This window comes from Typha angustifolia, chromosome 6 (genome assembly GCF_048772165.1).
Source record: "Typha angustifolia cultivar Huaian chromosome 6, ASM4877216v1, whole genome shotgun sequence".
NCBI lineage: Eukaryota > Viridiplantae > Streptophyta > Magnoliopsida > Poales > Typhaceae > Typha > Typha angustifolia.
The window spans coordinates 6794373-6816664 of NC_133244.1; the positions used below are offsets into that span (position 1 = coordinate 6794373).

A 22292-nucleotide genomic window follows, 5' to 3' on the forward strand; every position below is an offset into this window, starting at 1 on the left:
TAAGTAAATTATAAGGAACTATAAAAGATTACTTCTAGAACTTAATATTAGAACAAGTTATTATAGAAACCACTACTGAAAGAAGAAGAAGAAGAAGAAGAAGAGGGTATGCTTACCAACAGGGTTAGATGCTTTCCATTTTTCTAAGTTTTATCTTTTAATACTTGCACTTTACACCTTGAAATTAACCTTAATGCATTTATTAGGACGGATGCTTTCCATTTATGTTAGTCAATTAATGCCTCACTAATTTTTTTGTTTGCCAGAGCCATTAGGTGGATCTGCACCAACTTTGAATGTGTAATTACTAAAACTGCTAGTTGGTTCCAATACAAGCCCAATGCGTCTGGCTATTTCCAATTTAATTGTGCTTTACTCTCTAATCTATAATAATGGGTTCCAGTGTGTGCAGATATGGTAATATTAACCTCCTCTTTTTCGGGCTCGGTGATATTAATAGCAAAGATAAATAAAGAAAATTAAATGCTAAATTTACGTAACAGAGTTGAAGCGTTACAATTTAAGAAGGGGGTGTAATAAATTAAGACGGGAATAAGGCGTCACGTATGACGTAGACAAGGAATAGAGATAAAATTATGTAAACATATATATATATAGTTCGTATTAATCATAGAGAAAACGTAGGAAAGGAGATGAAGTATTTTTTTTTTTAATTCCTTCTGGAATTAATGGAGAATGTCTACAGACATGAAACATAGCTCATGTGTGGTGACTGTCTGGGTTCCTTGTCATAATTTACGAATTAATTTTTAATTTTATTTTAATTTAGTGTTCTCGAGCCTTGAGGCATTGGTAGAAATAATAATATCATGGGTCAATGAGCTATATTGGTAATTTAGCAGTTGAGAGAAGACAAGCCATGTACTTATATCATTGTGCTTTTATCTTAATGGCTATATATATTTGACTACATTAATTGGATGCATGGGATGATTCCTGGTCACTCGTTTGATGTCATTGGTGACGAACTACTATGAGCACAGAGATAACCTACATCATCTATCCATATTTTGGCGAAGACTTTAATTATAGTATTATACTTTTGTCGTACCATAGTAATACAGGGTATTTATATTAAAAGAAAATATTAATTTTAAAATAGTAAGAAAAAGGAAATTTTGTAAGCATCTTTTATGTAAATCGTATATAATTTATTATTAAAAAAATGTGCATCTAGTAAAAAATAAAAAATAGAAGCATCTAATTTTAAGAGCTTGATTTTACTATTGCTAAGAATCTAGAGGGTTTTTATTCCCCATAAACAGCCCTAGTAATACACAATATCATCGAGAAAATAAATTGTGAACTAAATTTAGCCCAATTGTAAGACTCGATTATCGATTTAATTATTTAAGAATATTATCTTCATAGACTAGATCTACGTACTTATCGTCTATAACTTTATTCATATTTTATTATTTGATTGCAAAACATAATAACTTGTGTAAGAATCTTATTTAAATAACGAGCATAGTTTTCACTCATCCGTCACAATATTAACTTATCACATTAGTTACTTGTGTATATATATATAAGTGAGTGTTTAATTATAAAATATATTTAAAAAGAATCTCATTCATAAATAAGTATGTCATATATACCTATCAGGGTTATAGATTTAAGTTTATCAGGATGAGAAATTCCAGAGTGTTGTATCTCCCAATTTTCTTTCATTTGCATGGGGATTGGAGGCAGAGCAGGAATGCATTATGGCCCCACTTACTAGCTTTTGGGGAGTGATTACTGTTGGCAATTAATATACTGCAAGTAAGATAATTATACATTCTTATCTCACCAACTACAATGAGCAAATATGCAGTAATAAAAATCATTATTTGAGTGTTATGTGTAATTTAACACATTTATGTAAGCGATCGCAGAAGTATAATTCCAATTCTATTATAGGCATTAAAATAGCTAAATATCATCCAAAAGTGCATCTTAAATAATAGAGATGGATGGATATTAGAAACTTGGTCAATTGTCACAGATACTACAACACGTTTTGCTATGGTTTTCAAGTATTAGAAACTAAATAAAATGCACTTTATAGATACGTAGCACAACAGCATTTATACCCACTAAGCTATAAAAGCAAGCAACGAGGGTGAAAAATATACAGACTAACAAGGAAACACAGCAAGCAATAGAATAGTTAATATTCCAAATGATGGCAGCATGAAACTACGGAGCAATCACATTGTCTTGACCTTGATAGTGATCGGTCTCAGTCCTCATCGTCATCTTCCTCTTCTTCCTGCAGAGACCAAACACCACTTACATCAGATATTCAAATTGTTATTCGACAAAGCTATTGTTATACTGACGAAAATTTTGTTTTGTCATCCTTCTGTGTACAAGCACAAGAAGGAATATGTTGCGTGTTATCTGATCCTAGTTTCCATTTTAACTTTACCTCAAGCAAAAAATTTCTTTGTAAGTGATGAAGAGAATGTCAAAATACCATCAATTGAGCAAACAGGCAGCTGCCAATAGATAGCATGACAAAGAGTGATAGAAGACCACTACATCATGATTCACAATGCCAAACTATGACAAATAACTTGCAGCTTATGTGCAACTTTCTGAGAGGACTACAAATGAAATTTGCAATGACTCGGTATTGACAGATTTTTGCCATTTGCCAGATGCAAAACCCTTAATCAAAGCCAACAGATGAACCGAAACAAGTTAGAATCCATGAGAAACCAATTGAACCCATGCTCTCTTGCCTAGCATAAGGCACCAGCACATTCTTTCTCTCCTTCCCTCGGTCACAACAAAATCACATTCATATTTTACAACAGCTCAATAGCTCCAACTGCTCTAAAGAGAGCATAATAACTGAACCTTTCAAAAAACTCCCACTGCCTAACTTTTTTTTAAATGTTGATCCTCATCTCATGAATCACTGGATGATCCTCATCTCAGAAGAAAACTAACTACTCTCTTCAAATGGTTCAAAAATATCCTTGTCAGATAGACAGTAAAATATCTTGCAAAGACAGAAGAAGAAAAGACCCAAATAAGGGAAATATCAACATTAAACTACTGACCTAATAAAATTTAGGAAAATCCTAGCACTCTCATTGTATGCACATACTTGCAGCCTGCAACCCCCTTTGGGGCACCCAACTAACGCACCCTTTAATCCTTTATATGTAAAACTTCTATACTGATCCTTTGATCATGATTCTTCATAAGACAATAGATACAAACTCACTTCTCCTTAAAAACATGCTAGAAGGTTTGGATGTGAAAAGAGGTATAGTACCCAGATTCTCATGAAAACATATTACCCAGTGCAGAAATCTGAGAGAGCTACTCTGCAGATTCTCAGTGCAGAAAGTAAATTGAAAAATGTACTTTTCAGTGGAATGCAATAACTTGCAGAGCTTTGAAAAAGCTTACTTCCCCAGTTTCTTCTTCATCCTCGTCATGAACCTCAGATTTTGACCTATCAGACTCTTCATCACCATCATCAGCCATGCTTTCCTGAAGGACAAAAAGGACTGCAAATTAGTACCACCGCACTAAGATGAACAAATATGTATGCTTCTATTGACATGGAAGAGAATGTGAATTATCCAGTACTTGTTTCTTATTATAAGCTGACATTTGCTTTTCATATTCACTCTTCCTTTTTGCAGCTTTAGCTTCGTAGGGAGCTTTTTCCTGAAAAAGACAGAAAAGCAAGGTTCTCATCATCCTAGTTTCAAAAAGCTGCTTAATTTATGTCATCAATAGTACGTACAGCATCAGATAGTGACTTCCACTTCTCTCCCCCAGCTTTACCAACCTTCAGTAAAAAAAATCCATTGTCAATCAAAACAGTAAAAGAGGAGCACGAGTTACTGTCCAACTATCTTGCTGGAATAAAATTCTGCCAATCTTCTTACAGCTGAGACAGCTTTCACATTAGGATGCTCCTGCTTGAATACCTTCCTGAAATCTTCACTGCAATGTTAAGTAGTCGATTAGGTTCTCAAGATGAAAATTGAAGCACCAATAATGGAAAGTTGTAGATAACAACGATGACTAACAGGAAAACAAAGAATGCACTCGGAGATCTCTTTGGTTTGTTAGGATCCTTTTTAGCCTTTTTGTCCTTCCTGGATTGTGGTTTGCTACTCTTACTTGCCTTCATAGCAGCCTTCCGTTTCCCAACTTTTCTGAAAAGAAGACCAAGAAAATTAAGTAAAAAGTAAAAACCCCTTAACATTCAACTGATAACTAATAAGGTAAGATTACTCATGAAGAGATAATCAAGCAATCAAAAGAAATAGCAACAACAAGATGTTCATACTGCAACCACTGACCTAACTCACTATTGCCCTTGGTAATATGTATTTGACAACGACATGATGACAGACTTCATGCAGTTAATCTAGTACTATATTTATAACCAGAGATCCTCCAGATCTTTTGTTCACATATTTATGAGGAGAATATTCATCAAATTGATCTCCATAAGCGATGGGATCTTAATGTCAAACAACTGGATATTATATACTTTAGCTTCCTTTTCACCAGCGGTAATTTGATTTTCATAATTCCCAAAAGATAACTATTAGATAGCTCCAGGATACTAAAACATAGGGTGACAAGCTCAAAGACTGTGAACAAGGTTAAGCAAGCATAGAACTTGAAGTAACCTGTCATCAACTGGCTTCAGTGCGTCTTTCTTAATTGCACCTTTTCCTCTTTCCCCCTTCATTTTCCAACAGATAAGAGTGCCTGTTATGCAAATAAAAAAGGATGGTAAAGTCTCGAACAGTAACAGAATTAATTGGACTAGTGGAATAAAGTTCTTGATGTAGACATAACAAAGATTCAGCTTCATCAATGAGCAGGAAATTCATCCTACTAGCAGGAACATTTGAGGCAATATAAACTGTCATACAATAACAGTAAAAGAAAATAATCTGGATAGTTAACAGCATGAATGTAGGTAATATGTCTTGACATAAGCCACATATGACTATATGAGCAAAGAACTTCCAGATAATTAGTGGGAACCATACATAGCCTAGACGTTAACATAAAAAAATATAATCCATATGAATGATATATTAGATTATATATTTTTATGGGCAGATGCGTTTTTTTTTTTTTTTTTTTGCAATTATAATAGATGGAAAGATAAAAAGGGTCATCTTTCTTCAGTAAAAAGAACTCTAAGTTATGAAAAGAAACTTAAAAATGTTCATCATTAAGTAGAAAAAAAAAACTTGAAAACGTACAGTTTCATATCCTGAACTTGGAACAAATTCGATAAGGCACAATTTTCATAATATCAATAATCAGAACAAGAAATTTTTAGCTCACACCAAGAACAACACTAGCAGTAGTAATTTAACTACTAAAAACGATAATATAACAACAGCAACAGCAGTAAGAGCCAAGAAACAGTGAATCATTAGCAGAAAACCCCAACTCAGGAAAAGAATTGATACGATCTGCCAAAATTAAAGAAAAAAGTTAATGGACTAAGAAATTGCAACAAGCTCGTCAAATCCATAGCCTAAGAAGCCGATCCGATCAACTACGAACCCTAACGACGTAAAGAGAACAGCGAGATCAGAGAAGAGGGGGAGAGAAACCCTAACCTTTGGAGCAGAGGCGGCGAATCCAAACAGCGAAGCGAAAGGCAGAGTAAGGAGGAACGGATTAATTTGGGGGAGAATAATGCGTACGACCGACGGGGCTTGGATTGGAGTTAGATCTTTTTTTTTTAGTTAATTACATCTTTGACCCCTCAACGGTTCAACCCATATTACTTTCACAGTTTCACCCCCCAAAAAAATAAAAATTAGACAGATATATACCAATAAATTATTTAAACAAAAATTAATCCTTCTCTATCTATATCTCATTATCTCACTATAAATTTCCACAAAAATATCTCTATTTTTATATCTTAACTAATATTTTTTTAATTCTTTCAAAATTTATTTGATCCGAGAGGGAAAGAAAGAGAGTTAAATATTTTTATTCACATAATTAGTTAGCTAATTTTTAATATTTTTTAAAACCATTTTTTTAAATTTAGGAGTGAAAGTATTAAAATGTAAACAACCTTTGTTCGTTAAAAGGGAGGGAGTAGGAGAGAGAAATCGACCGGGAGAACCGGTTACCGGCTCATTAATATGCAGACACAGGGGAGGTTAGGTGGCGCAGGTCGCGCAACCGTTGCGACCGGCTACTCCCCGTCGGCTCCTTGGGAGATTTTTCTTTCCTTTTTCAGCTCGGATCAAATAGAGAAGTCGACAAGTGGAAAGCTAAGTGAGGAGATATTTGTAATGTTGTTCGTATAGTTAGTTGGTCAGTACTCAGGAATGATCAAAGTCTAATCTAAGGCTAAGGATTTTCCATGTATACTAATACTCCAAATTAGCCCTCTCTCACACATTTTCTTTTTATTAAAATAAAAATAAATTTTGCATATAACACCGTTGTCTTTTTATAAAATTAAGGTTTACACACTACTTTTTAACTATTTATAAATTAAATATTATTATTTAGTGAATGTGCGTAAAAAATATACTGTTGTTAGATCTGTTAGTTAAACTTAACCAAACATCAGTTAAATTAATTAATAATTACGAAAATATTCCTAACTAAATTATACTGAGGATATTTTAGTTATTTTAAAAATAAAAATATTTCTACTTAATACTTCAAATTAGCCCTCTCGTCATCGCCGCCACCACCACCACATTCTCTCATCTTTCCTCGCTCCTCCTCTTCTTCTTCTTCACCTCCTCCTTTTTCCTCTTCTACTTATCCTTCTCTAACCAAGAGTTTGCCGAAGAAGATAGATTGAGATGAGCATTTCAACTGACTCTGATTTGAGGATCAAACCTCCGACTTGGTCATGATGAGATGGTGAGGATAATGAAGAAGATAAAAGAGAATGAGAGGATAAAGACAATATGAGTAATTTAGATATTTTATAAATTATTTAGTATATTATAATAAAATATTTATTTATCGTTGTCTTCCAAGTTAACCTAGTTGGATTATACAATCCTCAAAGATATAATGTGAATTATAAAATAAATAAAAATATAGGTATCAACTATATTTCCATATATATCATTTTAAAGTTACATTTTAATAAACTAGATTTTAAGATGAAATGAGAAGAATCGAATAATAATATGTAAATGTTAGAATATGATTGTATGAATGATAATAAATGCAAGATGTAGTGTTTTTAATACATTTTCTTGAAAAAATGTCTCTCTTACTAACTTTTCCTACTATTGATGTTACAGCGTCATAGTGCCATGCAAGTGAGTATTAATTAAGCTAAAAATAAACTTTATTTTGGAGGACATTTGCCAAAGACATTGAAATTAACTTCTATGATAAACTTAATACCCAACCTTTGACCAATGCAAATTTATCACCAAATTTATTACTAAATTAATTCGCTCTTTGGAGCAATGATTTCTTCAGGTCATGCAGATATCACATAATTAACATGCTATCTCCCTTTATTTACAAGCCTCAACAGTTGCTGTAAGTTTGCCAATAGTAACTCACTGACATGGTTCATGGAAAACATTCCTAGGTTCATTAAAACTTAAAAAGTCAACTAAGAAAAAGAAAAAAGTTATTTATCCCCCAAAAAAAAAAGGAAATGAACAAATAACAGTTTAACAGCTTTCCTTTTATAAACATAGCAATACACTGTTCATTCAAAGCTGTGACAAACGGCAAAGAGAAAAAGATCAAACTAGTCATTTACAAATGTTTACATTATTTCCTTCAGTAAATAAGGTAAACAACATCGTAATCGCTTAGACCCCAACAAAATCAACAAGTAAGTAAACCATACGATTGGCGAGCTCCTCGCCTACAACTTTCACGTATAACTGCAATTTCTCTCTAAGATGTTTCTCTCTGATCTTAGAGGTCTTTCTCCTTTTGGTCCGACCAAGTACTCTGTGAAGCTCCTGAAAAGGAAATAGTACTTGTAAATGTGCCAAGAAAATTGTACCAAGAAAACAATAGAGCTTGACAGAGATTTAGCAAGTCATATCTCTTTCGAGTGCATAAACATATACGATAAAAAGACCTCAGCTTTATGAAGACAATAGGCAGAAAGAGCACCTTGAATTTCAGAAGTGAACCATCCAACTTTATCAATATGTTGCTAATATCAGTGTTGCTCCAATCATCTGTTATCGGTACAATATTAACTTTGTCCACATGTATTTCTAAATCGTCATACTCATTAGATGATTCATCCAGGCCACAAAGCCTCGAGCTATCAATAGATTTACCGGCTAACTGAGTTATTGGTGCATGATCTTGCAGGATAGAATCTGACAGGACTACATATGAGTTCCTATCAAGCAAAGGTTTTGCAATATCATACTGCACCCATCTGCAATAGCAATGCCCAACCATCATTTTGTAAACTAAAGTAGTCGATAAACTTACAATGAAGTATGAATTTATGAAAACAACCAGCAAACATTTGTTCAAGTAAACTATTTGTATAGCAAAATATATCAAGTAACCATGGCATGCAGAATGTTCTAAGTTCCTACTAACTTATTATTTTGTTATAATCCCACCAGTATATAGTCAAAGAGATACATGAAATAAACCATGCATCTTTCATAACCTTGCATCTCGCAGTCCTTAATCCTCACTTGCAATTATGGATCCTTTATACAATCATATTCATTTCACCTAATTGACTTACATGTGAGTTGGTGATGTGTCTATACAAACACATCTTACCTAGGATGCAAATTGGCACCTGTGATACTGCCAATATCATGTCTAATGAAAAATAATAAGAGATGGACATACTTGTAATGAACCGGACAGAGAAGCTCAGATGGTTGATATGCTGCTTTGTATCTCATTTTACTGCATGAATGAATGTAATAACCAAGATAGTAGTACTGAATGCTGGAACAGCTTGCTTGTATATCCTTAACCCATTTTATTTCCTGCAAAATTGAATATTTTCCAAGGGATAACGACGCAAAATCGGGATCCCAAAATAAGTATTTGCTTGACAAGCATCTTGGAAGGATGTCCACTACACCAACTGCGACAAGTTTTCCATCAATTATGTATTGCTGATGAAAAGAGCCAAATCCACAAGGTGGAACAGTATTGTCACCTTCACGAGGTGGAACAAATATAATAGGAGTATCCAGCAGAAACTCTTTGTACGACTCTTCTGTCACTTGCTTATCATTGTGCACTTCCATTTGGTACCTTCGGAAAAGTGCAAATTCTTCAGGATCATAATTTGACCTGTTCATCCTTATCTCTAGTTTTCTTTCATTTTGAGGCAGAACTACATTGCTGCTAGTCGGACAACTTTGGTTTGAAGAAGCTTCATTGCCTTTTAAAATTTGTATAGGTACATCAGCGGAAGAAAGTATAGTCTGCTTCGCGGCAGAATAAAAATTGAGGTGTCCATTACAAGCTCTTGTTACAAAATTAGGGATATCTCCATGCAGTTCCATTGACCTTGCCAGCGTTTCTGCAATAGTTTGTGGGGAAACATCTGGTGGTTTTCCATTCTGATATTCATCTGATAATAAACCTAAACTGACAGCATTCTTTTCTCTGGGCCAAGAATGTCTAATAGCCGCTGCTATTGGGAAACTGATGCTGCTAGTGTACAATAAATCTTCTGTCAGTTCCATTAACTTCTTTCTCATTTGCGGTGTGACCTTTTTCACAACAGCTTTAGGGAGTTGGGTGATAAAAGGAAACTCACCACCTCCATAATATGTTTTTATAACAGAATCAAGTTTGTTTGACAAATAACAATTAAACTCATCTTCCTTTGACGAACTTTGACATGTACCAGCTGGAGAATCTTTTGCTGATGCTTCTGAGATTTTTACCAAAGATGCATCACTGGCCTGGTTTAGTAAGTCTTTCGGAGAGGTCATCTTATCATTTGACTCTTTATTCTTCAAATTGATTGCACCATTGAGGAACCTACACAGATTTGTCGCTGGATTAGACTAGAGTAATACTAATGTCGTAGACATGAAGTTGTCAATATAATTATCATTTTCTTCATGGAAGGAAAAGGCACAAAAAAGCACCTTTGCATTCTTCTATCAACACGAGCTTGATCTCTGGAAGGAACAAACTCACTTGCCTTCAAACGAATAGTATAAGATGGGCAGCATGTTTCTTCCATCTCAGGCTTGTAAACGAGACAGCCACACCTCCTCCAACCATGATCAAGAAGCTCTGTTAGCAACAGCCCTAAATTATTGGAAACTGATTTCCCAAAAAAACATGTCCATGCAGACAGACATGCATGAAGGCACACATACACAACAACACAAACAAACAGAGCCACAAACACAGACACACATATCTAATATATGAGGTCGCTTGTATAAATTACTAACCCAAGTTTCCTTCGGGGTACTTGTATGCTACCCATTACTGAGGAATACATGCATCAATTGTTCAGATAAGTTGGCAAATATAGTACCAAGGAAAATGGAGGTAACATCAGCCATTCCATCTTACCAAGTTCAGTGCTAAAGATGTATTTGTCTAAACTATTAAAAAGGGCATATCACTACATGAGGCTTCCAACAATGCTTTATCTAGTAAGCGCAAGGCATATACAACCTTCCATTGATAACATCTTCTGTAGAGATTGTATACAAGCTCAAACTCATGACCATTTGGGTACAAGGAGAATCGAGAAAGCCTATGTTCTCGGCGGAGATGAGAATGGGAAGAGACCATACCAATGCATATCAAGTTAACAAATAGGGGATCTTGATAAATAAAGTCCGGGAACACACCCAGGCTTCAAATGCCCTGAACAATTTTACCGAACCAAGCCCAATTCAGGCTTTGTCAGGCAGTCATAACCACTAGATGTCTCTTGCTCTTGAATATGTCAACATTACTAAGAAACCTCACATTCATGAATTCAATTAATTCATAACATCTGTAGTTATCAACTGCTAAGTTTCTAATTCACTAATTTTACTGATGACGCGTGTGAATAAAAATTACTCGAACAAGTAAAGCTACGAACCTTGATAGTCATCAGCTGTCATGCTGTAAGCCCATAAACCTGAAAAAAGTGTAAGTAACATGATAACTTTAACATAATACATCGCCAAATGTTAAACTAACTCATCTATGAAAAAACAAACTTGATTGGCCAACAAAAATCAAGCTTCCATTTGTCTAGGAGTATTTCAAGAGACAAGAAGAGCATAAACCGACAAGAATCCACGCTTAAAAAAGTCTACTACTTTCCTATAAGAAAAGGTTCCTCAGCTATAAAATCGAGTAATATTAAGCGAACCAAGAAGCAACCACACTGAAGAATTGAATCCCAATGGAATATCAAACTCCTTTAATTAACTAAAGAGATCAGAGTAAGTGAAAGTAAAACATTGTCCCAGTTGAGTAGTGCTAAGAAACAACCAATCATGAGAATTTCTTAACAGGTCATTAAATAGCATAAATATTGCCGACCAACAAAGTATCCGTAATAATCATATGATAAATCCATAAAGAAGAGTTGTCTGCGTTGACCCTTAAAAAAGATTCAACCTCTGCTCATGAGACATTGTTATAGAGAGGATCATGACTTCAAATTTTTTTATGCTAAACAATCGAGAGAGAGAGAGAGAGAGAGAGAGGAGAAACCGTGGGCGATGCAGGAGCGAGTTGTCGATTCGCAGTAGCCGCAAGACATATTCTTCCTGCCGCAATCGACCACCACCGTCTCTGATCTCCCCCTTCCTTCTCCTCCTCCTCCTCCTTCTCCTTCGCAGCTTCTATCGGTGCTGTCTCTTGAGCAACCCCCCATATCCGAACAATTCGACTTCTTCTCCTCTTCTCCTTTTCTCTTCTTCTACCAATGGTCTACTCTTTCCTATTCTATTCTTTTCTTTTAGCTTTACTCTATAAATATTCTTTTTATAGTGCATTGCAAGTTTGCAGCAACCCCCTTCAAATTATTTTTTTCTTCAATTTTGGAATAATTGCTTTCTACACATATATTTCTTCAATTTTTGTAAAACTTTAATATATCATAATTGCCACTATAATTTTTAAATATTATAATTGTCAATAATCATTGAGGTCAATTAAATCTCAATAATCATGATTAAAAAGTTATCTAATAACTAATTGACATTATAGTACAAAAAAGGATCAGTTTGTATTATAAACTTTAAAAAAATATAGGAAAATCTATCAAAAACTTTGCTAAATATGCTTGAACAATTTTTTTTTAGGTTAACATAAAATTAAGATGTATTTTAGATATTTTAATTTTTAAATAACAATCATAGTTAGTAATGAATATTCTATTAAAAGAAAAACAACAGTGAAACATCTTAATATATGCTTTATAATTAACGGACACCACAACTCCCATAATACATGAATTATAAGTATCTTTCGTGAGTAAAACAATGAAGAAGAAAACACTAAAGCCTTATTAAAAGCTTAATTAACAAAACCCTTAGCTAAGCTAGGCCTTGTCATTTTTGGACGACACGTACGCTCCCATCCGTCCCGGCTAACATCCCGTACTTGTCCTTTCTCGTCAAGTTCGTGCACTCGAACCCGAGCTGCCCTCCTAAGACCTTCTGAATGTAGTTCGCCACCTCGATCGGCGGCCGCCCTCCGGTGCACGTGAGCTCGACTGGGAGCTGGTTCAAGAACGTGATCTCGTACGTGGGTCTCGGGTTCATGAAGAAGAAGTACGGATCCAATATCTTGTACCCTCTGACGGACGTGCCGTAGAACATGGACTGCTTGGTGTTGATGGCCACCGGCACGATCCGGTCGGTGAGCTCGGCGAAGAGCGCGCTGAAGCGGAGGAGGAAGGGCTCCCTGCAGGTGGTGCCCTCTGGGCAAATGACGAGATCGCCCTCCTCGAGGAGGCGCTTGATGTTCGCGGCGTCCTTGTCGCGTTCCCTGGAGAGGGCGACGGCTTTGATGGGGGAGATGAGCTCGGAGAACTTGCTGATGCTGTAGGTGACGCAGCTGATCTTGCGGCCGAGGGCGACGGCGGTGACGACGGGGTCGAGGACGGTGCGGTGGTTGCAGACGAAGAGGACGCCCGGGTGGTTCTTTTTAGGTGGAGGAGGGGGGTGGCCTTTGACGATGAGTTTGATGCCCATCAACTTGTATGTGTAGAAGACGACGCGCTCCGGGAGGGGGATGTTGACATAGACGCGGATGAGGGAGAGGGCGAAGCCGAGGGGGAGCCAGAGGAAGGTGAGGAGAGCGACGACCGGAGTCGGGCGCTGGGCGAGGCGGCCGTCGTGTAGGATGAGGGGGGTCAGCAGGTCGGTCTTGGGCACCGGAGGGGGCCGGTTCTTGGAGCTACGAACGAGGTAAGCCTCCTGGTTCAATGACGAAATGACAAAAATATCCCTTACTGAGAAAAAGTTTTTGAATGATATAAATATAATAGAAAAAGAAAAGGATATTTAATCAAACAAAGAAGAAGAAGAAGAAGAAGAAGTAAACAACTCTAAAGCAAAATGAAAGCCCATCATTTTCTTAATTTTAACGAAAAATAAAAGAATGCATTACAACGATCCTCTTATAATTTAATTATATTTAATTTAACATATCCAATGCACATTATTATAATAATGGAGTACATACATCATAGTCCATTATTATAAATAAATTAATCAAATATAATTAAATTGTAAAAGTCTCCCATGATTACAGGGTTAAGATCAGACTCTCACAGAGAATGCATTTAATATCTCTAGTCTCTAATGCTAAACCAACATACTTCATAAATATTCTACAAAAATTATGACACGTCTATGTTATGCATTGATTAAGATGGTTGTAAGGTGTAGCGAAAAAATAATAATCACTTTTTATAGAATGTTTATAAAATATTTAAAAGAAAAAAGAAAAAAAAAAGTGGGCCTCTGCATTTAATATTGTTAGGCCTTTATTGACTAAGTTTGTTAGACATTTATGGGCAACAGATATTGGTGCCAGATTTCATATGCATATATCTTGCTGTCACTTGGCAGACTTTATTTCCACACACAACCGACTGCACCTCCTTTTCATCAGTATCACCATCCAGCATTCTAGTTTACACCCTATCTGTCAATCATTTCTTTTATCTTCGACCTTTGGAGTTCTTCATTAAATCTTACAAAAATACTCCACTTGAAGTGTCATCTGTTATTCCGAATAATAATATATCTAGATTCTTTAAAAATAACTATCTAATATTTCTCACTCTTAATGGTGTTTAAGAAAGACATACATATGTATTTTCTCTAAAATAAATATGTTAAAGAAGGGAGTTTATATGAAAATGTACTATAATTTATGAGTCTAAGTGCAGCTAAATAATTGTAGATATTATTCGTCGTATATGATGATATCGTCCATTAATAGGCCTCATTAGGATTGTTCACCTAAACTCCTGGGAAAAGGATGGACATGCAATAAAATAAAGGGGTCACACACATTCAAGTCAGTGGGGTTAGGAGGTTAAAACCACCTACTCATGGCTTTTTCTTTCTTCCTCTCTCTCTCTCTCTCTATATATATATATATAGATCTTCGTTGTGTCTCAGACACATGAGTTGTATCTTACAATGGATTGTAGAGTAAAAAGAAGCTAATTAATGTGGTAAAGTGTTACAAAACATGTGGGGTTGGATATGTAAATCTTTTCCAACGACAAGTTACTGTTGTTTGACGTCAAAAGAATATTACCCATTATTCCTCTAATTAAATGGCTGTTCAGGAAGTTGGTGAGAAGGATATGGCTACAGAAAAGAATTAATTGTAACTAAATACCAATTACTTCAGCTTTTGTTACAAATGTAATATATATATATATATATATATATATATATATAAAGAAGTTTTTTTCTTTTTTCTTTTTTTGTCTGCAAGCATGTAAAAGCTAATTATTGAATGGTAAAAAGTTAAGAGTAGCTCGATTATCCATAAAAAAAAAAAGGAGTAACGGAAGAACATGGATGATGCTAATTACCTTGCAAATGGACATGAACTCGTAATCCGTCTCTCTATCTCCAATCCCCAGATCCGGCGACTCCTCGCCGAGCTCCTCCTGCAATGCCTTCTTCTTCCAGACTCCGACGAGCACCCCCGGCTCCAGCACGAAGCCCGTAGCCCTCCCAGACTTGGTCACCTCCAACTCCGTCCCGAGAACCTTATCCGCCCCAAGGAAGCTCTTCGCGAAAGGCTGCACCATTATCCTCGGATTCGCCGTAACTATCCACCTCTTTCCAAAAGAATTGAACACTCTCCAGCTCTCCGGATGCACGTCCTCCGCGTAGAACCTCGGCAGCACGGATCGCGCCACCACCTCGATGTCTCGAACTTTTAACCCAGCGAAGGAGACGTAGATAAGGATCCGGATAGCCAAGGACTCGGAGAAGAATAAGTAGGTGGTGTACACTAACGGGACGGATAAGAGGAGGATAAGCGCTCTTATCAGGCTTCCCGCTTCGAGTGCGACCAGCATGTAGTATGGGAAAGCACTACTTGAGATGAGAAGAGTGCCATCGAGGTCGGCTGCTATGCCTTGGTTGGATCTCCCCTTGGAGCTGCATTCCTCAATAGGCTTGAACCTACGAGAAGTGCCCATGAATGGTTTAGAGAGAGAGAGAAGAATTAATAGTGGAGAGAAGGTTGAGAAGAAGAAGAAGAATTGCTAGTGGAGAAGGTTTGGGTGTGAGAAGAAGAATATATATATGGGTCAGAGACGGGGGGGGTGGTGAGCTAACTTGAGAGGCTAATATTTGAGAGAGTTATTAGCTTTTTTTCCTTCTTCTTCTTTTCCTTTCAAGATTTGAAATTAGGAGACGGATACGATATGCTTTAGTTGGTGGAATAACTTTGAGTGTGAGTTATTCGTTGGCAATTCCGGAGTAGTTAGTTGGGAAGATACTGGTTGTGGGATTGTCGAAAATTAATTGCATATTAGAGAATTATATAATCTACATTCTTTTATTATCGTCACCTTGTTATGCGAATAGGAATATATTTTACTAGCAGTGATCTATACAGTATGAGAGTATTATGTTACTTTCCAAAAACTATGTTGTTTCCAAATGCGAAAGAGATAGATTGGTATTGCTATTGTCATTGCCATTGCCATTGCCATTGCCATTGCCATTGCCATTGCAGCACACGTAACGAGTGCTCTTTTGGAGTTGTTAGTTGGAAGATAACGGTTGTAGGATTATCGTACATTAATTGCAAACTGGCCAGTTTCTAGAGTTATATTTGTAGGGAAATCGTTAATTTACTGAGAGCATTTTATTTTTATAATGATTGGAATTGTATTATATGCTTAACCATTAGTGCAAATGGTTGAGACTAATGACGTCAATTATGACCCGTTTTATAGTTCATATTTCTTCTCACTTCGTGTGATTTAATTATACATTCATCTCTCTTTTTATCAAATAATAATCTTATACATAATTTTGAATCTTTACTTTCTCTCTAAAATAAAGATAAAATACTCGTTTATTTATATATTTTTACAACTTTTTTTTCTCAAGTAAATCCACTTTGCCGATTAACCCTTGTTCTCTTTTCTTGGTCATCTCGATGGCCCCCTTGATAAGAATGATCAAAACGAAGACAAGTTATGCCAAAAGTGTTAGCTTAAACAAACAAGAACATAAGCAAAACCTTAGGAAACTTGTAAGTATATGTTACTGATAAATTAAAATATATATAAAAATAAACTTAGCAAAAATGTGGGGAAGTGCTTTTAGGTGCTCAAATTGTTATTAATAATGTACAAGATTAATTAAAAGTGTGGGACCCATGGTGACATTTCCAATTATTATAAGGAACAAAATTTTTTACAAATTATGACTCAATATTACATTCATTCCTTGAATTTATTCTCAATAAAGTTGTTTAATTTAAACTAAATATCAAATCCAAGACTTCTATTGAGTAATCAAACGCATAATCTCCGTCAGCTCACCACAGTGATGCCCTAAATTTTCCTAGTTTTTTTTTCCCATAAACAAAAAAAGTAGGGTGGTCCTAAGGAAACCCTAATTAATGCACTGAGAGATAGAGAGCATGGTGTGTCGTTTGGCAACAGTGTTTAATGTATATAACCAACTAGTATCTAGGGCTTGGAATCCAACCATACGCAGTAATGCCCATGACTGTGAGCCCTCGCAGCTCACCAACCTTCTATCACAATAACCTCCATGCATTAATGCAAAGATTCATCATCCAACTCACCACCCATCAACGACTTGATGAGGAGGAGATAGTAGTAATTACCAATTAGGGAGGATAGCGACTCGTACCAACTAATGTTTTGGCTAATTATTATTCCAATCAATGGGCCTTGTACCAACTTGTGCTTTTGGGTACTTGAGAGAACTTTTTTTTATCATTCTCACTCACTTCATGGAAATATATCTTGCACAAGTAAGTAGATTTGTCTTACATAAGGATATTGAAATGCCCACCATCACCTAATTCTTGTTTTTATGAAAAGGAAACTAGATTGGATTGGATTAGATTAAATTAGATTAGGTTAACTATGAAAATTTCACGCAAATTCATAACAGTCCAAGATTGTTGAAAAAATTGTCATCTAAGTTGAATCAAAGGGTCCACATCGCTGATATGGATAAAATTATACGTTATTTTGGGCGGAAACGTAGTTCAGAGCAAAACTCGATATTGAGGTTGATGATATTTTTGGCCAAATTTTGTTGTTTTAATCTTCGACATTTGTAATTTTGCTATTTTAGAGAAAAAAAATATTATTTTCTTAAAGATCTCGAAATTTGGATGATGATCGTTTTAGATTTTTCGATCTCTACTAGCAGCTTTATTTTTTTTATTTATCTCATTTTCTCTAAACTTATATTTTTACCCTTACAAACTATTTTATATTGTTGAAAGATTATAATCTAAGATGATTAAAGATTGAATAAAATTATTGGTGTTTCTGTTTTCATCTTTTCATGGAAAATTTCACAAGATCGAGGCATTCAATCCTTAAACGCTCCCTCTCTGTATCAAGATCACACGGAAAAAAAAAATCTATGTCTACATACATCGAAGGCTAAAAACTATAATATTGTATCTAAGAGTACAAATAGAATTATTATTCATGGAGTAAGAATTACTATTGACAAAGTAATTATAAGTAACATAACTATTATACTCATATTGTATCTCTCTAGGCTCCTCTAATCTCTTAATTCGCCTGTGGGCATTTTTGTTATTTTCAAAAAATTGCTATCCACAATTGTGAATAGGATAACTTCACTTAGAAGACAAATAAAGTAGGTAGAATCAAGTAAGAACTTCACTAATTTTTATCTGCTAAGTTATTATTGTGGTAGGAAAGTTGGTGGAACTGAATAGGAAAAGTGAGCATATAGTTCACCACCAAGAGCCATTAAGACTTCCTTTTTAGGTCAAATTAGAAGTATCCTATTAAGTATCCTTGCAAGTCTAAACTTCTGAGTATTTGATCAAATTAGGCTTCCTCACAAAGCTTATTTATCCCTATAGACTGTAGTCCCATCTCCCAAACTTAGAGCATATGAGTCTAAATTTTAAGTAAGATATAAAACGACTAAGTTTCTATTTAAACTAATAAATATAAATTAAGAAATAATGTTCTCATCCTCTAATTACATACATAAAACAATGGTAAAGCTGCCCACAAGTTCAATGATTGACGTGTCCAATATAGACTCATTTTGATAGTGGCAAATTTGGTGAGAGACTCTTAAAATTCTTATAATTTTGTAGATTCCAAAGAAGGATTTGATATAAACCTTAAAATTCAATTATTACTCTCCTTTCTCCTTTCAATATGGGATTAAACCTCGTATATAATACTATAGAGAAACTTTTCATGAGCCTCCTGCTGACCTTCGAGAATTAATATCTAATCCCTTACAAACCCTAGTTGAGGAGTTATTTTTGCATTATTCTGTCTTCTTCTTCTTCTTCTTCTTCTGGTTTCCTTTCCTTTTCTTTTCTTTTTTATGCTTAAATATTTGATCTCATCGCATGATATCAAAATTAGATGATCGCCAGATTGAAAAGAGAAAGTCCAAAGCCTACCTGCTGTTAATTAATCCATTAGATTCATTGTTGATATAATTCTAGGAATCATATAATCACTATGATGAAAAGGAGGCCAAATAAGCCGTCCAGCTCCCATAATTACTGCACACTAAAGTATAAATCAGTTACTTGAGTTCCTACCAAAAGATATTCTAGTGAGTTAGGTCATGATCCCTTGAGTTCAATTATTTGGACAGGCATAATCACATGAGTATAATATCTACTTTCACCTGGAATTCAAATGTGCCTAATTTATACCCCGTTTGGAATCCCTAAATTGGTGAAATTCAATCGGTTTGGGATTCTAGTTTCCATATTCACTTTTTGGACTTTCTTTTTCTTTTGTTTTTTAGGGAAACCTATAGGCTAAGATATGGTCTAATACTTAAAAGACTATGGAAGATAGAGCGGCAGCTATTTCACATAAGTCTCACACTTGATATATAATAGATAGGTACTATAATTTAATCAAGACAATCAAGCCTGGGGCATAACACAATATTTAATAAAGAATGGCCCATGAGATTCTAAAGAGCAAAGTGCCTCGAGTCAACTTGTAAGTTCTATTAGTCCAGTAGTCCAAGACACAAATCCTAAGAATCCACAATAGTAGGAAGATCAAAGATCACAAACCTGGAACACAAATTTAAAAAAAAAAAAGCTATAACACCAAAATTCTACCTTAATTTTGTAGTCGAGTAAAATAAAATAGTACAGTCATGGACTGCCAAAAATCACAACATCTATATCCAATTAAGCACAAACATTGACGAGCAAATGTGAATGGATCTCGGGAACTTGACCCAAGAGAGGGGCCCCTCTCACCCGATATGGCAATGAGGCATCTAGGTAAAGTACACCACTGAGCTAGGGAGGGTTTGTGGCTGCAGAACTACTTCACAAATAATAGATTGGGTGGATATCTGAAGGGATGGTGGCAACCAAGCTTGGATCTGACGAGGGAGAGGTAGAGAAGAAGAGTGGCAGCAACGAGAAGTTTTTGGGCAGATTCAAGCCTGATCAGCGAGGCAGTAAGGGGTAAGGACATAGCATCCAACGGGTTTGGATTAGGCGGAAAGGTGGCAGCCAAGCTTGGATCCGGCGAGGGATGGGTAGAGAAGAAGAGCGATGGCAGCGGCAGTGGGGAGCAACAATAATGAGAGGGTTTACGACGATGGGGAATGTCAAAGAAAAGGAGCAACAGTGGCATGGTGGTGAGAGGGAAGAGAGCTCGGGCTTTTGAAAGGAAGAGGAAGAAAAGAGGGGAAAAGAGAGAATGGGGTTCTCCCCCTCCCCTAGCTCATCAGCTAATAGAGAAGAAAGACCCTGCACCAAACCCTAAATTGACTTTATGGATTTGAATGGACTTTAGTATATATAATGAAATATGATGGATTTGGATGGAATCTATTACATTGGCCGGTTATGTTAAGAAAAAAAAAGGATTAAATATATTTTCCCTTCTTGTACTTGTGCTTAAAATCACTTTACCTCATATATTTTAAGAAGTCTCAAATTAATCTCTATACTTATGACTAAATTGAGACTGTTAGTTTTTCTATTAAATTTAACCAAGTACTGTGGCTATTTTCATAATTTTGCTATATTATATCAAAATCGGCATGCCTTCTTTAACAAACACGATAGAGTCATTGTGGTCATTTTGATATTATTCAGTTAAATTTAACGAAAAAACTAACAGTTTTACTTTAGTTATAAGTATAAAGACTGAGACTTTTTTAAATATAGGGGGTAAAGCGATTTTAGACATAAATATAGGGAGTTCAAATGCATTTAAACCTAAAAAAATTTTGCATTTCAAAACTAACTCTTATTTGGTTGCTCTATTATTGAAGTCCCATGAGTGAAATAGAAAAATAAAAATAAAATGAATTCTTACCATGTTCTAAACAACAATATTAGATAGATTTTATTTAATTTACTTATTTCTCAAATACTAGATAGAGGTGATCATCAGGCAAGTCGGGCCAAGCTTTTTGGGCTATTAAGGCTTAAATATCTGTTCACAGCCCGACCCGTCAATCACTTAGGCTGGGCTAAAATATTCTAGCCCATTACGACTACTAGCTAGGGGTGAAAACGGGTCGGATTAAGTTTGACCCGACCCGCTATCCGATCCGGATTTGGATACGGATACGGATACGGATAGTTATTTCTAAAAATATCCGGATCTGAATCCGGATACAGATAGCCTTTTAGAAAAAAATCTGGATCCGGATACGGATACGGGTTTAGTTGATTTTATCGGATAACGGATATCCGTTTACCCGCTTAATAAATACCCAACTAAAGTTACTAAACCTACCTCTATCTCTCATCTACTCACCATCTCCCCCAAATCTCCATCGACCTCACTGCTACCCGCAGCGCCGCCCTCACTGCTAGCCCTCACGGCCTCACCGGCTCACCCATTTTCATCGCCTCCCTCCTCCGGCCCTTCCTCGTCGACCTCGGCTCTCCTCCACCGGCCCTCCCTCATCGACCTCGGCTCTCCTCCACCGGCCTCACTCCACGGGTCCTCGATCCCGTCGCCTCCATCTAAAATTAGCCCACCACCCTCACCGCCATCACTGTCTCCATCTACTCACCATTTGCCCCAAATCTCCATCGCCCTCACAGCCTCACTGCTAGCTGCGCGGCGCCACCTCCATCTAAGGACAAAAATCCACATCGTCCTCACAGCCTCACATGTTTTCACCGCCTCCCTCCTCCGGCCCTCCCTCATAAAACTCGGCTCTCCTCCACCGGCCCTCCCTCGTCGACCTCAACTCTCCTCCACCGGCCTCCCTCCACGGGTCCTCCTCCTCCACTGCCACCGACCCTCCCTCCACGGGTCCTCCCTCCTCCACCGCCGTCGGCCCTCCCTCCACTCCATTGGTCAGGTATATTAATACATTCATAGACATTTTTAACCTTTGGCAGGATTGGGAGTATATTAACTATCTTTTTGGACCTAATGAATTTGTCTCATTTAGTGATTATATTCTTCCTTAAAGTATGCACTTAGTATGTAAGCATAGGAGATCTTGTGTCAACTCATCCTGACGTTCCAAAGTTACTTACTGCTATTATCTAAGAGCAATTTACTGATAAAGTTTAATAGGACTCTGCAC

General features: G+C 36.2%; 3 protein-coding genes across 3 annotated transcripts; all 3 read right to left on the minus strand.

Moving 5' to 3' along the window:
• Positions 1 to 1956: 1956 nt before the first annotated feature.
• On the minus strand, positions 1957 to 5777 carry LOC140761747 (high mobility group B protein 1). The gene is made up of 8 exons (XM_073099210.1): positions 5631 to 5777; positions 4677 to 4758; positions 4065 to 4193; positions 3921 to 3978; positions 3776 to 3820; positions 3616 to 3696; positions 3433 to 3516; positions 1957 to 2278 (listed from the first exon to the last, which is right to left on the minus strand). The coding sequence occupies exons 2-8, from the start codon at positions 4736 to 4738 to the stop codon at positions 2249 to 2251; spliced, it is 489 nt and encodes a 162-aa protein (XP_072955311.1). The 5' UTR covers positions 4739 to 4758; positions 5631 to 5777; the 3' UTR covers positions 1957 to 2248.
• Positions 5778 to 7670: 1893 nt separating this feature from the next.
• LOC140761002 (arginyl-tRNA--protein transferase 2-like) lies at positions 7671 to 11927 on the minus strand. Its single transcript, XM_073098158.1, has 6 exons — positions 11704 to 11927; positions 11081 to 11119; positions 10119 to 10269; positions 8854 to 10008; positions 8143 to 8419; positions 7671 to 7985 (listed from the first exon to the last, which is right to left on the minus strand). Exons 1-6 carry the CDS (start codon positions 11864 to 11866, stop codon positions 7830 to 7832), a joined length of 1941 nt encoding a protein of 646 aa, XP_072954259.1. The 5' UTR covers positions 11867 to 11927; the 3' UTR covers positions 7671 to 7829.
• A 451-nt stretch (positions 11928 to 12378) lies between these two features.
• LOC140761003 (glycerol-3-phosphate 2-O-acyltransferase 6-like) lies at positions 12379 to 15765 on the minus strand. Its single transcript, XM_073098159.1, has 2 exons — positions 15056 to 15765; positions 12379 to 13415 (listed from the first exon to the last, which is right to left on the minus strand). The coding sequence occupies exons 1-2, from the start codon at positions 15671 to 15673 to the stop codon at positions 12546 to 12548; spliced, it is 1488 nt and encodes a 495-aa protein (XP_072954260.1). The 5' UTR covers positions 15674 to 15765; the 3' UTR covers positions 12379 to 12545.
• Between the last annotated feature and the right edge of the window lie 6527 nt (positions 15766 to 22292).